Here is a 15,472-nt window from a genome sequence, read left to right on the forward strand (position 1 = left end):
TCTCAGAAATCCTCCTCAGAGTGGAGAAGCTGCGGCCGGCCAGGTTGAAGAAGACTGAACTCGGTAAGAATACTTTTAAAATATGCTTTATTTGTACAGTTGCCAGTAACATTAACATTAATAAAGTTGTTAATTGCTTTGTTGTAGTTTTTAATTTTTGAAATTGCGTTGTGGAATGTTCAGTTAAGGTTAGCTCTTTAGCATTATTAGCATTATCATAGATTTGAGTATGTTAATAATAGGCCTATTTGGATGGGATCTCCCTCCTTTCTGTGAGACGGGTAACGTTAGTTTAGTTGACTATCCGGCTTTTAATCGTATATGTAACATTAGGTAATTGTCCACCCCTCTTCAGGAATAACTGCAGGCGAGAATAAACTTTTTTTTTTTCATTTAAATTTGGTTCTAGAATATTAGTTCAAGTCTATTTTCATTTATATTTCGACAAATATATTCCCCACCTCTCCTCGTAATGTTGTTTTAGTACATATAAATAAACTAGCGGACTCGTTACGGAGGCTGGGCGGATTCGCAATCAGAACGCGCTTTTTTCTAACAGTCGCGTCTCTGAACTCAAATCAAATCCTCCTCAGAGTGGTGAAGCTGCGGCCGGCTGAACACGGCAAGAATACGGTTTAAATATGCTTTATATGCACATTAGCATTATGGTAGATTTGAGTAATATCAGGCCTATTTAGACGGGATCTCCTTCTTTTTGTGAGACGCGGTAGTCCTGAGCGTATATGTAACGTTAGGTAATTTTTCACCCCTCTTCAGGAATAACTGCAGGGGATATTATGCTATATTTTTCATGTGATTACAGGTGCTGTGAGAAAAAGTCAACACCGATACTTGTTACTTATTTCAATGTTTTTGTCACACTCTTGTCCTAAGGTTATCATAGTCAGCCGGATCCGGTCCGTATCCAGACCAGATGATGGACCTGCACCCTGAGACGACCACAACGCAGCCCTGCAGAATGTCAGTGAAGACCACGACAATTGAACATCACGACTAAACTGACATCAGCACAGATCCTCAGCAAAGACCACGAGAAACACACAAGTCCTCTGCACAGATCCCTATGGCCAGCAATGAACGTGTCAGGCCAGGAGCTGCTAGGACCACAATGCAGTTTTATCCTGCTTATAGTCACTGTTAATCCAGTCGTCCACTACTGGCTAAACGGCAGACTACAATTTCTCCTCTGATCAAATGACAGTGTGACGTGTCCTGATCTTCAAGCAGTAGGAGCTGGATGAAGTATTCTGAATGACATCAGTCCACAATCTCACTAGTGATGCAGCCTGAAATCATAATCACACCATCTTTGTTCATTGTGACTCCGGGGCGGATCCGCTCCGGAGTCATTTTGCTATCTGGGAAACTAACAGCTTAGTGTTCTAGCGTAGCATAGTGCTAACCTGCACTAAAAGGCTCTTTTGATTAAAGGGATCATATGATGCGATTTCAATTTTTCCTTTCTCTTTGGAAAACTGGGTGCTTCAAACAAGAACAGACCTAAAAGAGAGTTTTCAGTTTATTATAGAGCACTCTCTCTTGAAAAGCTGCTGGTGTAAATATCAATCCAACCCACATAATCATATCCCCTCTGGAAGTCTTTGTAATGTCTGGTCAAAAATGTAGCATATTATCACAATATCTTGTTCTAACTAATGAAAATATAGCCTTTGTTTAGCCAGTTAGCTCTGTGCTAAGATAGCAGGCTATGCTAAAGAAAATATTAGCAAAGTTAAAAATGGTGACTAAACATACAGTATCCCTTTCTTTGTTTTCATTTAACCTTCAGTTAGCAGCTAAGCCTACTAGCACATTATATTACTAACTGTTTAAGAAAGACTCTTTTGATTATCAATAACATGATACATGTTTGATCAGGATCTGAGGTATCTTGAACAACTCTGGCATCTACTTTGAGGAGGTTTTGAGATATGGAAATAGAAAATTATGGTAATAATAGCAAATAACATGTATTACATTAACACTAATGATGTGAGTGATACATTTTGATTCACATATTGACTGAGCAGATCCCAAACACATGTTAACATGCTAGACATGTATCTAACAAAGTAAGACATTCATCGGAGACAAATACTATTGTTTCTCGAGTTACACCGGCACAGAAACAGTTGCTCTCTACTGGGACAACAGTGGCCCACAAATAACACTGCTATCGCTCACGGCACAAACAGTTCAGACACAGGCACACACACATACACACCAAGCCACTGTTCGCACACTATCACAGCTGAACACACACTCTCTCTGCACTTTGCCACAGGGCTTCAGAACGAAGCAGGGACGATCTTTTCATCACCTGTGAAGATACAGTCTTGCCACAATACACCTGCCAGAGCCCGACAGGCCAATTGGATTTGTGGAGATTGGTATCGTGTAGGCATGACAGTACTGCTAACCTGACTTAATTTGTCCAGAACCTCCTCACCGCAGCCATGACAAAATAAATCAAATGCGGCCGTAGGGCTCCTTTATCAGACACGAGCATGAGCTTCTGGGAGTCTGTGACATCTCTGCTTTAGGAGGAACTCACCGTTCTCCTTGCAGCTGCCTGAAGAGACCTTCTTGAGCTCCAGGTTGTTCTGCAGGGCCGTCCGCTCCATCTGACACTCGCTATAGTAAGTGTGGCCGTCGCTGGCGCAGATGGGTGTACTGTCGGGCGGGCAGGAATCGGCTGGGGCGAAGGTAAACTGCTTGTAGGTCTTTGGGTTCACCCGACAGGCCACACTCAAGCTGTTCAGAGTGTCACTGCAAGGATCTGTGGACAAGAGTGGAAAAAATGATGGTAATTCATGACTTTCATTGTATTTTGTTGATCTAATGTTGATAATCTGAATTTAAATATTGCCAAAATGTTACCAAATACTACCAAAGCTTTCTTTGTGTTTTCATTTAGGCATCAGTTACAATACTAACAGCTTAGCTTATTAGCGTAGCATTGTTCTTTTGATTAGCTATGCCATACTATGGAATGGGGACACAATACCATTATATCTTGCACAATACCAGCATCCATTCTGTTGCCTCACGGTTACATTTATTGGGCCTTTTTGTCACTATTTTTAGTAAAGACTTTTTTTTTGGTGTTTTTGCCTTTATTGTTATAGGACAGTGTAGATGAGACAGGAGGCAAATTGGGAAAGGGGGGGGGAGGGATCGGGAAAGATCCTCGAGCCGGTATTCGAACTCGGGATGCTCGTAGCAAGGCAATCTGTGCAGACTCACTATTATTTTTAACAGAAAAGGTAAAACCGTAATGTTATAAAGCTAGACTGACATGGAAGAGAAGAACTGTTGAATAAAGTTGATATTTTTGCTTTCTTTGTGCACATAAAGTATTCTTGTAGCTTCATAACATTACGGTTGAACCACTGATGTCACATGGACTATTTTAACTATGTCCTTACTATGTCTTTAGTTGCATTGCTGTCTATGCAGGGTCAGAAAGCTCTCAGATTTGATCAAAAATATCTTAATTTGTGTTCTGAAGATGAATGAAGGTCTTACGGGTTTGGAACGACATGAGGGTGAGTAATTAATGACAGAATTTTCATTTTTGGGTGAACTACCCCTTTAATCAAATAAATGCAACCTTCTTTCAAAAACATTAAATACATAAATCTTACCATCCCCAAACATTTGAACTGCAGCACATGTACATTTTTTCTGAAGATCTTGATTAACTTTTTTGATAAAAGTTGGATTTAAACTCTTAAGGACAGCGCACCTCCAGGACCAGTTTCTGGTATCTAAGCACATGCACTATCCACTACTCTACAGCAACAATGCCATTTTTTTACTAGAATTTTCTTCTTTTTCAAAGCATCTTCTAGGCACTATTGATGGAGCTGTTGTCAGTGGCGTGTCATTTATTGAGAAGAAATACTGAAAAGTGAAAAGATAAGGGTGACAGCTGACGGGACAGGAGTGATGAGTATGTGGGAGCTGATGGGTCTTTGTGGCTGCAGGGGGCTCCAGGCCCTGGCCCTGTATGGCAAGATCATAATTGTAATAGAAATGCCATGATGGTTATTGAAATAAGTGTGACAGTTTCGCCAGCCTCCACACTTTTCAGAAACAAGACGGCACAAAGGACTTATCAGCCGTTGTCGTGCTAAGACAATGCCGAGCCGCGAGCGAGTTGCACAATCGCGGGAGAGAAAGAAGCACGGAGACAGTGAGGAAAAAAGACAAGAGAGACAGAGACAGAAAGGACAGAGGAAATTAGACAAGAAAGACAAAACACGTAAACAAAACAAAGAACGAGAGGAGAGGAAGAACACAGGCAAATAAAGAAAACAAGAAAATAGGAACAAAATAAGCGGGAAATGAAGACAAAGTCACAGAGATAGAGAGACATCATGAAAGCAAATAACACACAGATGGACACATGCACACTAGGGATGTATAAAACGACATATTTTCAGAATCAACTAGCCAGTGGCTTTTTCCTGAATGACTAGTCAACTAATTAGGCTAGAAATGAACTAGTCAGCTACCAACCCACCCTACATGCACACAAATCAAGTTCAATACTTCCAGCAATAAATAAATAAATAGATTCTTAGTATTTTTGTCTTGTTTTACAAGAAAAAAATATCTAAGCATCCTTACAACAAAATAAATTTACTTGAGAAGCCAAAATTATCAGATTAAGAAAATTATTATTTGCAGTGACAGATCGTACCACATAAAGAAAGGGGTCAAAGTACGCACATCCAAAAAAGTCTTAGCCAGGTGCAAGATCAAAAGGTACATCAAATAATAGAAAAATTATCTGCACACTGTTATTCTCCCTTTATTCAAAAAAGTTAAAAATAGCAACGTTTCGGTCAAAGACCTTCGTCAGGCAAACACGCATACAAGCAAAGGCAAAAGCTCAATAAGTACTCAGATTCAAACAGAGTTCCAATTGATGACACCTGTTAGTAATCAAAGTCAATCATGTGAACAGCTATAGTATATCACATTTAAAACAAGACAACCACACTGAGGCAAAAATGTAAATACAGCCACAATATCAAAACACTCCCGCATTTTTTTATAATTCTTAATTACTTGTCCTAGAACTAATCAATGCATAACTATACAACACATATTTAGGTACAAACGAGACTGTATCAACAACATTCACCTTTAAATACAAAAAATATATCAATTAGAAACATGAGTTAAAGTCAATATAATTAGTTTCTCTTTTTAATAAGATATTGTTGACATCACCACCTCTCCTAGGTACTTTAACATGTTCAATTCCAATATACCTAAGTGTGGAAAGGTTACGCCTTTTTTAATTAAAATGTACTGCTACCGGGTTTTTTTTAATCATTTGTGCGTATACTGCTTCGATGTTCTGCAATCCTAGTTTTTAAAGCACGTTGTGTCTTTCCTATATACGCCAACCCGCATGGACATTTTATCATATAAATAACATTTTTAGTAGAACAAGTGATGACACCCTTAATTTTAAACTCCCTTCCTGAATGAGGATGAGAGAAGACATTCCTAGTGTTAAGAAAACTGTGAAATTGTAACAGTTGATTTTCAGTACCTGACCATAACATAAAAATATCATCAATATACCTTCGCCAAATTACAATATTTGAGAGAAAGGGATTTTGAGGCCCACATACATGTTTGCATAATTTGGGGCCATGGTACTGCCCATGTCGGTACCCTTAATCTGAAGAAAGAAATCATCTTTGTATCTGAAATTTTTTTTTGTCAACACCATTTTAGCTAATGTTTTAATGCAATCAACACTAGGGTTTTTGTTTTGATGTGGGTCTCTAAGAAAGACTTCTATTGCCTCAATCCCTCCTTCATGTGGAATGTTGTTGTATAGAGACTCAACATCGAATGTTGACAATAAATATTTCATCAGGTAAAACAATGGATTTTAACATTTTTATCATATCGATAGAGTCTTTTACAAAGGAGGGCAATGTAAATACAACTGGCTTTAAGAAAAAATCCACAAATGTTGAAATTTTCTCAGTAAGAGACCTGATTCCAGATATAATCGGTCTTCCTGGAGGATTAGTAAGGTCTTTATGTATTTTGGGAAGTATATAAATGACTGGTGTAACTGGATAATCAACCTTCATAAAATCAAACTCCTGTTTTGTAATCTCACCAACATCCACAAACTGTTGAAGGTATTCCTGAATTTCGTTCTTAAAAACATTGGTGGGGTCAGTACTCAATTTCTTATAAAAGACATCATCACTTTAATTGTCTTTCCACTTCTAGGTCATAGTTAGCAAAACTCATTACTACAATGGAACCACCCTTATCTGCTGGTTTGACTATAATAGTCTTATCTTTTCTTAAATCCAACAGAGCACTTAGTTCATCCTTAGTTAAGTTATTAAAAACTTTGTACTCACGCTTGTTAGAAAATACCTCCCGTACATCCCCCTCTACAAGACGACAGAACGTTTCTAATGCGGCATTTCTGTTCTTAAAAGGAACAAATGATGATTTACCTCGAAAATTTGTAGAAATTTTCGTTGTTTCAGAAGGGGGAGAGTGACCAGAAGGAGGAGTATCTTCAACACTAGAGAGGGTATTCAAGGGTTCCACAATAGATCTATTACCAAAGAATTCTCTAACACGTAAAGTTCTAAAAATTTTTTGAAGGTCCACATAGGTGTTGAATTAATCATAATTGGTTCTAGGGACAAAAGACAGATTGTACAACATGGCATTTAGAACATTTATAGAGATTTTGGAGGTCATATTTCTTATTGTCTTGTTTCAAATGTAAATATGCCAAAGTTAAGTCAATGCATCTTAAATGCACACAAATCAAACTCAATAGTTCTAAGGCTCTGAATTAAAATCAATTATACAAGCATTAAGCATAAAAGCCCAGGGAGAGTGGCGGGCCGACAGAAAGTGTTGCTGCCAGGTCAGGGACTGGTGTATACTAACACAATAATAGGACGGCTCTCAAAGGAGGGGAGTATGGAGCTCGACCAAAAGGGTCCAGCACAATGCGGGCAGCGCCTCCAACAACATCTCGCCAAGCAAGCCAGCCATTACCACTGGAGAAACCATTAGCTCCCATTAAGAGAGGCCGGCTGGAGCCAGCATTCAGTGTATTGCTGCCTAACAGTGCCATGCAGGGGTGGCTGTAATTAGCCAGGCACACTGAGCCCCGCTCCAGCAGGGAGTGTGTATGAGGCCGCTCCATTAGTCCAGACCCTGTATCTGTGTGCTTGACAGTTGCTGGCCAAGACCTTAATGCATGTGTTGGAGGAACAGTAGCTGTAGCCCCGGTTTACGGGAATGAATGTGTATACAGGGCCGGCCAAAAATGTGTCTTTCTAAGTGTGCTTTGAAATAACAGTGGCCCATGTCCTGCTGTACGATTGATTGTGGGTTTGTTTGTTTTGTTCCTCAGTTCTCTGTGTAAAACAAATTGTGTTGCAACTGCAGGATTAAAAAAAAAAAAAAAAAAAAATATGCACAATAAATTTACTTGAGATACCAAAATGATGTTTTTTAGGATGTTTAGATGTGTTTTCACAAGAAAAAAATGACATAAAATGATTATGCTTTTATATTTTTTGCTTTGAAATATTTTGCTTTTCTAGCAAATGTCTTCTAAGTGTCACAGTTATGGACTTTTGTTTGTGTTCCTGTTCTCCTGCCTTAGTCTTCCTTTGACCTAGTTTTCCTGAGTTGCCCTGATTAGTTAATTTGGTTCCACCTGTGTTTATTAATTATCTTTATTTGTCTGTTAATACTTAAAGGTCCCCTGAAATGCTTGTAGGGGGCGGGCGCTTTGGATTCTAGGGGGCGGGCGCTTCGGATTCTAGAGAGCATTTGATTGGACAGAAAGTTTGATGAGATCTTTATTTGTCTGTTAATACTTAAAGGTCCCCTGAAATGCTTAGAAACACTCAGCGTTACTCTATGTGTTGACGTCATTTTAACTGAAACAGGAAGACCCTTTACTCTTGGATTATTTCTGTGGATTTCTCATTAAAGACTTTATTTGGATTTCTCCCACGTCGTGCGCTTTTAATAGCACCCTACCGTAACAGAATAGCAGACCCTCAAAGTGAGTAATTCTAGCATAGTTTTTCTTTCTTTTTTTTGTTTCTCCCCTCTCCCGGAATGGATATCCCAGCCATCCAACTCCTGTGCCTGGAGCAACAGGACCGTTCGTTGGAGGACCATACCAGGGACTTTGTAGATCTGGCGTGCCTTACACACTTCCCTGACCGCTCGCTCAGCGTATTCTATCACACGTAATCTATGTAAGGCACGCCTGCCAGCGAACGGTCCCAAGGAGGATTTCGCCGCTTTCGTGGAGTGGGTGCTGAAGAACAACGGATCTCCATTCACCGTCTGCCCCGCTGAGGAGGATATCTCCAGCCCCACTCCCGAACCAGAGACCAGCCAGCCATCATCCCGCTGCACGGAGCAAATGCCTGAGCCCACCGCAGAAGGAGAGCCTGAGACTGCCGCGACACATAAGCCAGCGAGCATATCCGCTACTGAGCCTATCGTCGCCCCGGAGCCAGGGCCTCAAGACTGGTCTGACCAGGTGCGTAAGCCGGCAACATCGCCCGTCCCTGAGGGAGTACTGGTGGAGATCGAGGGCTTGGAGGGAAGCCCCGCCCACACTCCCCGACTGAGGGTGAGCTGCATCTGGTTTCTGGAAAATATTTAGAGGAACTAATGGACATTTTCCAAATGGACTTAATAGACTGGTTTGGGGAGGTAATACCCAGTTCTCCAGTGTCTCCGCTGGTTCCGCCCAGCCCTGAATCTCCTGCGTCTCCACTGGTTCCGCCCAGCTCCTGTTCTCTGGTGTTCCCTCCCAGCCTCCCTCTCCCGCCTCCTCTTCAAAAACCAGTCAGATCCTCAGCCTCATCTCCGCTGGTGCCTGTCAGTCCCTCAGCTCACCCTCAGGCAGCGCCATCTGGGCTCTGATCCGCCTCAGGACTTCCAGTCTCCAGCTCCGCCTTGGCGTGAGGATCCCCTGTCTCCGCCTCTAGCCTCCGAGTACTGGACTCCACCTCGGTCCTTGAACCCATCGGCTCCGCCTTGGCTCCTAGCTCCCTCGTCTCCACTGTGGCCCGTCATCCCACTGGCTCCTACGGGCCCCCTCGTCCCTCCGGCTCCGCTTTGGTCTGTCGTCGACCATCCGCCGCCTCGGGACTCCACTCCTCCGGCTTCGCCGCGTCACTCCGTCACTCCGTCCCTCTGGCTCTGTCTGGCTCCTCCTTCCCTCCGGCTCCACCTTTGTACTCAGTCGCTCTGGCTCTGCCGCGGTCATCCGGATCTCGTCACCTTGGTCGCCTGAACCATCCGGATCCATGGTGTCGCCCTGGCGGACTCCCTCGTCCCTCCGGCTCTGCCTTGGTCAGTTGTCGACCATCTGCCGCATCGGGACTCCACTCCTCTGGCTTCGCCTCGTCACTCCGTCCCTTTGGCTCTGTCAGGCTCCTCCTTCCCTCCAGCTCCGCCACGGTCTTCCGGAGCCCCGCCTCCGCCTCAGTCGCCTGAGCCTTCAGCTCCGCCTTGGCCCTCCGGATCCTCTGTATCGCCCTGGCTCTCCGTCTGCTTGGCTCCATCCTGGCCTCCTCTTCTACCAGCTCAGTCTCTGTCAGTCGGCCCCCTGGTGTTGTCGGCCCTATCTCCACTATGGCTCCTCCCGCCGTCGACTCCACCGTGGGCTGCTATCCTGGCTGGCCTCTGGAGCTCCATCTGGCTCCTCCTGCTCCGGGCTCCTCCCTCCATCCACTCCACCCTGGCCCTATGAACTATTCTCCTTTTCTATTGCCTGTCCCTTGCCTGCCCCACGCCCGCGTCCTGAACCCCCACCCTCCCTTGGCAACACTGATCGCGTACACTAATTCGGTCACTGGTAAGCTCACTGCACATTGGGACAGTGATTACTCCGGTGACATGATTATACAACATGATTGATACAACGTCAACGGATCCCGCTGCACGGAGCTATTGCCTGAGCCCGCCGCGACACGAGAGCCAGTGTGCAAAGCTGCAACTGAGCTGATCATCGCCCCGGAGCATGAGCCTCAAGCATCGTCTGACCAAGTGCGTGTGCCGGCAACATCGTCCGTTTCCGAGGGAGTTTTGGTGGAGATCGAGGGCTTGGAGGGAAGCCCCGCCCACACTCCCCGACTGAGGGTGAGCTGCATCTGGTTTCTGGAAAATATTTAGAGGAACTAATGGACATTTTCCAAATGGACTTAATAGACTGGTTTGGGGAGGTAATACCCAGTTCTCCAGTGTCTCCGCTGGTTCTGCCCAGCCCTGAATCTCCTGCATCTCCACTGGTTCCGTCCAGCTCCTGTTCTCCTGTGTTCCCTCCCAGCCTCCCTCTCCCGCTTCCTCTTCTAAAACCGGCTGGTTCCCCACCTGGCTCCTCCTGCTCCGGGCTCCTCCCTGGCTCCTCCCTCCATCTACTCCGCCCTGGCCTTATGAACTATGCGCCTTTCCCATTGCCTGCCCCTCACCTGCCCCACGCCCGCCTCCTGAACCCCTACCATCCCTCCTCTGTTGGACTGCTTTTGTCGACGCGAGGACACGCCGTTCTGGGAGGGGCCGAACTGTCACAGTTATGGACTTTTGTTTGTGTTCCTGTTCTCCTGCCTTAAGTCTTCCTTTTGACCTAGTATTCCTGAATTGCCCTGATTAGTTGATTTGGTTCCACCTGTGTTTATTAATTATCTAATTTGTCTGTTAGTACTTAAGTCCTGTGTTCTCCCCTGGTTCTTTGTCTGCTATTTGTTGTTGTTATGTCGATGTGTGCTACCCTTTACTCTTGGATTATTTCTGTGGATTTCTCATTAAAGACTTTATTTGGATTTCTCCCATGTCGTGCGCTTTTAATAGCACCCTACCGTAACACTAAGGTTGTTTAGATGTTTTCTTGGAAAACAAGACAAAATAAAAATAATGATTTTTGTTTCTAAAGTAATTTTTTTCCTATGTTTACAATTTTTTATTATTATTCATAAATAAAAAATAAAAAAATAAACAAAGATAATTTTTGGTTCACAAGTAAATGTATCTTCTTTTATGCATGTTTTGACATTTTCTTTGAAAAACAAACAAGACTATGTTTGTTACTTGAGTAAACTGGTCTTATTTTAAGGATATTTAAATATGTTTTCCTGAAAACAAGACATATAATAATTATTTAAATCATTTTAATTATTGCTTCTCAGGTATTATTTTTTTGTTTTTGTTTTTAGGATGTTTAAATGTTTTGCTGGAAAAAAAAACACCAAGGAGAGACACCATCCTTTTATCATTTTAAAAGCATCTTTATAAATGTTTTCAAGGAAAACAGACATAAAATAATGTTTATTTTGCTTCAAGTAAATTGATCCTCTTTTAAGATGTTTTCTTGCAAAACAAGACAAAACAAAAATAGTGATTCTGTTTCTCAAATAAATGTTAAAATGTTCTTGTTTTAAGATTTTTAAATATTTTTCCTGGAAAACAAGGCAAAAATACAGATTAAGAAGCTGATTATGCAGTGAAACATGACTTAACTTTTGTTGTATATAGACAGTTTAGAGGTCAGATTTCTTATTCTGTCTTATTTAATTAAATTTTTCTTATTTTCAATGGAGTGTCCCTCAGTGATAAAAATACCATTTGTATGTGCTGACTGAATCAGAGTCAGTAACCGCAAGGATGGTGTCTCTAAGTTAGATTTAGAGTTGCTGTCTGTCCTCCTTGGTGCTTTGCACTCTCGAGGGGGTTAAAATGAAAGACACTCTCCCAAGAGCTGCGGAGAAGCATACTCTACACGTCCTCTGGGACCCGAGGCATTCATCCAGCCCTGCCGCCCAGAGAGCCATCATTTACAAGAGGTGACTTCCCTCTGAGTCTGTCTGCCTCGCTCTGCTGCAGGAAACACCACAATGTCACACACCCCAGACAAGACACAAGACTTGCTTTCAGAAAGTTGATAAAAATACAGCCAAAATCATCTTCTGAACTGATATTTTTGTCTTGTGTCTTAGTAAAAAAAATATCTCAACATTCATAAAACACTTGAGAAGCAGGATAATGAAACTTGTTTTCAGAGAAAATATTTTCAATTACATTTATGTTTCTAGCCCCATGGGCAAAAACCTCTCCAACTTTTGTTAGATTTGTGCACTGGAGCAATTCCAAAGCCAATGAAGTAAGAAAAATATACTTAATATTAAGACAAACTCTCTGAAAACAAGTCTCACTATTTTATGCATTTTTGCTCCAAGTAATTTGATCTTTTTAACTTAAAAACAAGACAAAAATACAGATTAAGAAAATGATTCTTTTGCACGGCAGACTCGGAGAATAGAGGCTGTGGATCATCTAACCATCCTATATTTTTAACAAGAGTCCAGTAATCGGTAAAAAATGGCGAGGAATAAAGAGGAGTGTTTGATCTTCGTTAGGCACTTAGGAAACAACTGAAAATGATCTACTGATCAGCCTCTGAGAGTTCAGGGTATGCTAGAGCAAATATTTGGAGACAGAAAATAGGTCTTAACCTGCTGAAACTTTCCAAACATGCCAGTCTGTGGGGCTCTTTATTGACTTCTCTTAAAAATGTGAATGTGTCCAGACTTCATCATGGAGTACAGACGAATAAAAGAGATCAAAATAAAACTCTGAAATGTCAGAGAGGGGCGGAATAAGCTGAAAAAAGAATTCGACAGCTCATCAGGCTGCATGGAAGGGAAATGTCATTAGGCAGTCCAGGGTGGGAAGGGGCTTTTCATGAACGACACTCTGTCCTCATGACTCAAACTCCCCACTAACATGAAATAGCCAGGATTTAATCAAAGAAGAAGAGCTCAAAAATCCCGACAGTTAGCATGGCGAAGTGTGACGTGACGGGAGCTTTCAGCAGAATAATTGATCTGTTTAATTTTTTTACTCAAAATTCATGCATAATACTCTTTAACAAGCATTCAAAATCCAAAATCACATTAGGAATAATGCAATACAAGTGATGTGCTGCATAATCAGATACTTATTTAATTATTAGTTTCCTTTAATTTCATATTATGTTCATGTTGTTGTATTTATATGTGTACACTGGAAGCTTCATTATCAAGAAAAATCCCTTCCCTGGCAGTAAAGTGCTTTCTGATTCTGAATTCTTTCAAGTAATATAAGAATTAAATTAAATTAAATGCATTACTTTTTACAAATACATTATGTCAAAGTAATTTTTCTGCTTTCAATCTATTTCAAATCATGGAAAATAAAAAAATAAAAACAGTGTAAAATAAATAAATTATTTTGTTAATTTTATTATCATTATTATGTAATTAAATAATAATAATTAATAAATAATATTCCATAATAATAATATAAAATAATATGATAAATAACTGTATATTTTACATTATGTATTATTATTAATAATAATAATAATAATAATAATAAGGCATTAGCAATATGTAAATAAGAAGTAATACTTAATATATAATACTCCTTGATAATAATATAAAATAATGTTTTACTGTATATATATATATATACACACACACACACACATATACTGTATATATATATATATATATATATATATATTCATACACAGACATATAAATATACAGTAATTTATTATATTATTTTATTATTTTATATTATTTTTAATAATATTATTTATAAAATAGGCAAGTATATATATATATATATATATAGAGAGAGAGAGAGAGAGAGAGAGCTGCCTATATGTTTTGTTTAAAAAGGGGATCACTTGTATTTTACAAGTAACATTGCCCAACACTGACCTCAATTGCATTCTAAACGCAGCCAAAACGACCTGTGATCACTTTGAAAGAAGTTGCAATGCAGGAATGGCAAGATGGTAACAGAACTACACGTGATAATCACATAAATGGAATGCTTATGACTATTTAAAGGCTCCACAGACTCACCGCAGCGGCCTTGGTGATGCACGCGGATGTTCTTCTGAGTGGCGCAGGCTTTCATGTGGAGCTCACATTCACTTTGGTAGTCCAGGCCGTCGCTGCCACACACCACGTGCTTGGGGACGTTCTCACAACTCAGAGGACACATGCACTTGGCGGACAGACCATCGGATGACTGGATGCAGGTGCTGCCAAAGCTACAGGTCACCTCACTGCATGGGTCCTTCAGGTCTGAAAAACAAGGAAAAGAGAAAGTGAGTGTAGAAAATGCCTGAATAACATTTGACAACATAATCTGAGATGAAGTGGCTCTTAGTGTGTTGCTATGTGGTTGCTTGTTTTTTAAGTTTTATAAAGTATGCTCGTACCTATTCATGCATCTAGCACACATGGTACAGGAGGAGTTACGTGCCAAAGTTTAATATTAACGTTAGCACAAATTACATGAGGTACCGTCGGTCGTGTTTGCATAATTGGTTGGCTGCTTGTCATGTTCACACTACAAAGTCTGTTTAAGGTTTTAAGTCTGTTCATGGGTGAGCTCCAAACATGAACCCTATTACTGAGATAAGATTGGGTTCAAATGAGGCACGATCTCCCAGCACCTCCACACGGCTCAGACGTGCCCCGTGTCGATACAGATGGCAGAGTGAAGTGGCTTAACCCGGGCTGAAGAACAGCTCAGTGCCCCAGACTTGAATATTTGGTCACAGCTGGGTGGGCGTACAAACAAGTCACTCTAATTCACCACAGACCATTTCAAGCAAGCTTTGCATTCACAAAACATTCTCAATTGCTATGCTTCAGCGTACCCGTCCTTATGCTGGAGGGACCTAATCAGCTTTTTTCACTCTGAAAATAAGAAAGCCACATTTTTTCTGAAAAAGACTTTGTCTATTTCTTATTAAACATTCCACCACTCAGGACTGAAGGTGAAGAAATTATTTACACAAAAATGACATTTCGGTCATCATTTATGCCATTCCAATCCTGACGCAAACAGATCTTAAATCCTGGCTGCTCCCTTTCATATAGTGAAAGTGAATTGGGGCTATCAAGTTTCAAAATGACAAAAAAAGTGTCTTAAAAGTATCATAAGTGGTCCATTTGACTCATGCATTATATTTTAAGTGCAAGTCTATTGAAGCCATATGATAAGTTTGTGTGATGAATAGACTGAAATTAAAGGGTTAGTTCACCCCAAAAATTCTGTAATCACACATTTGAATCAGATTTTGCCAGTGAATCAGTATTATGGAACGACATAAAGGTGAGTAAATGATGAACTAATCCCTTAATTCTACATAAATGAGAAAGGTGGAAGTTTTAATTTGCAATACACCAGGGCGATTTAACTGGAATTAATACATATCTGTTTCTGATACTCACAGGAACCATCTGATTATTATCATTATTATTTAGATGATACATATTCATGAGGCATTGACAAACACAGAGATGCTGACGAGTGAACGGACCGTGTCACTTCAGAGAGGGCT

The 15,472-nt window shown here is 41.0% G+C and overlaps 1 protein-coding gene across 1 annotated transcript in view; it reads right to left on the reverse strand.

Moving 5' to 3' along the window:
* Positions 1-15,472, reverse strand: part of LOC107737670 (agrin-like) — a 283,048-nt gene that overhangs the window by 92,288 nt on the left and 175,288 nt on the right. The window contains exons 5-6 of the mRNA XM_016549260.1: positions 13,980-14,204; positions 2,576-2,800 (exon numbers count right to left, since the gene is read on the reverse strand). Coding sequence (XP_016404746.1) covers positions 2,576-2,800; positions 13,980-14,204 — 450 coding nt within the window. The remainder of the gene's footprint in view (positions 1-2,575; positions 2,801-13,979; positions 14,205-15,472) is intronic.

Source organism: Sinocyclocheilus rhinocerous, unplaced genomic scaffold (genome assembly GCF_001515625.1).
Source record: "Sinocyclocheilus rhinocerous isolate Xijiao unplaced genomic scaffold, SAMN03320098_v1.1 scaffold72, whole genome shotgun sequence".
Lineage (NCBI taxonomy): Eukaryota > Metazoa > Chordata > Actinopteri > Cypriniformes > Cyprinidae > Sinocyclocheilus > Sinocyclocheilus rhinocerous.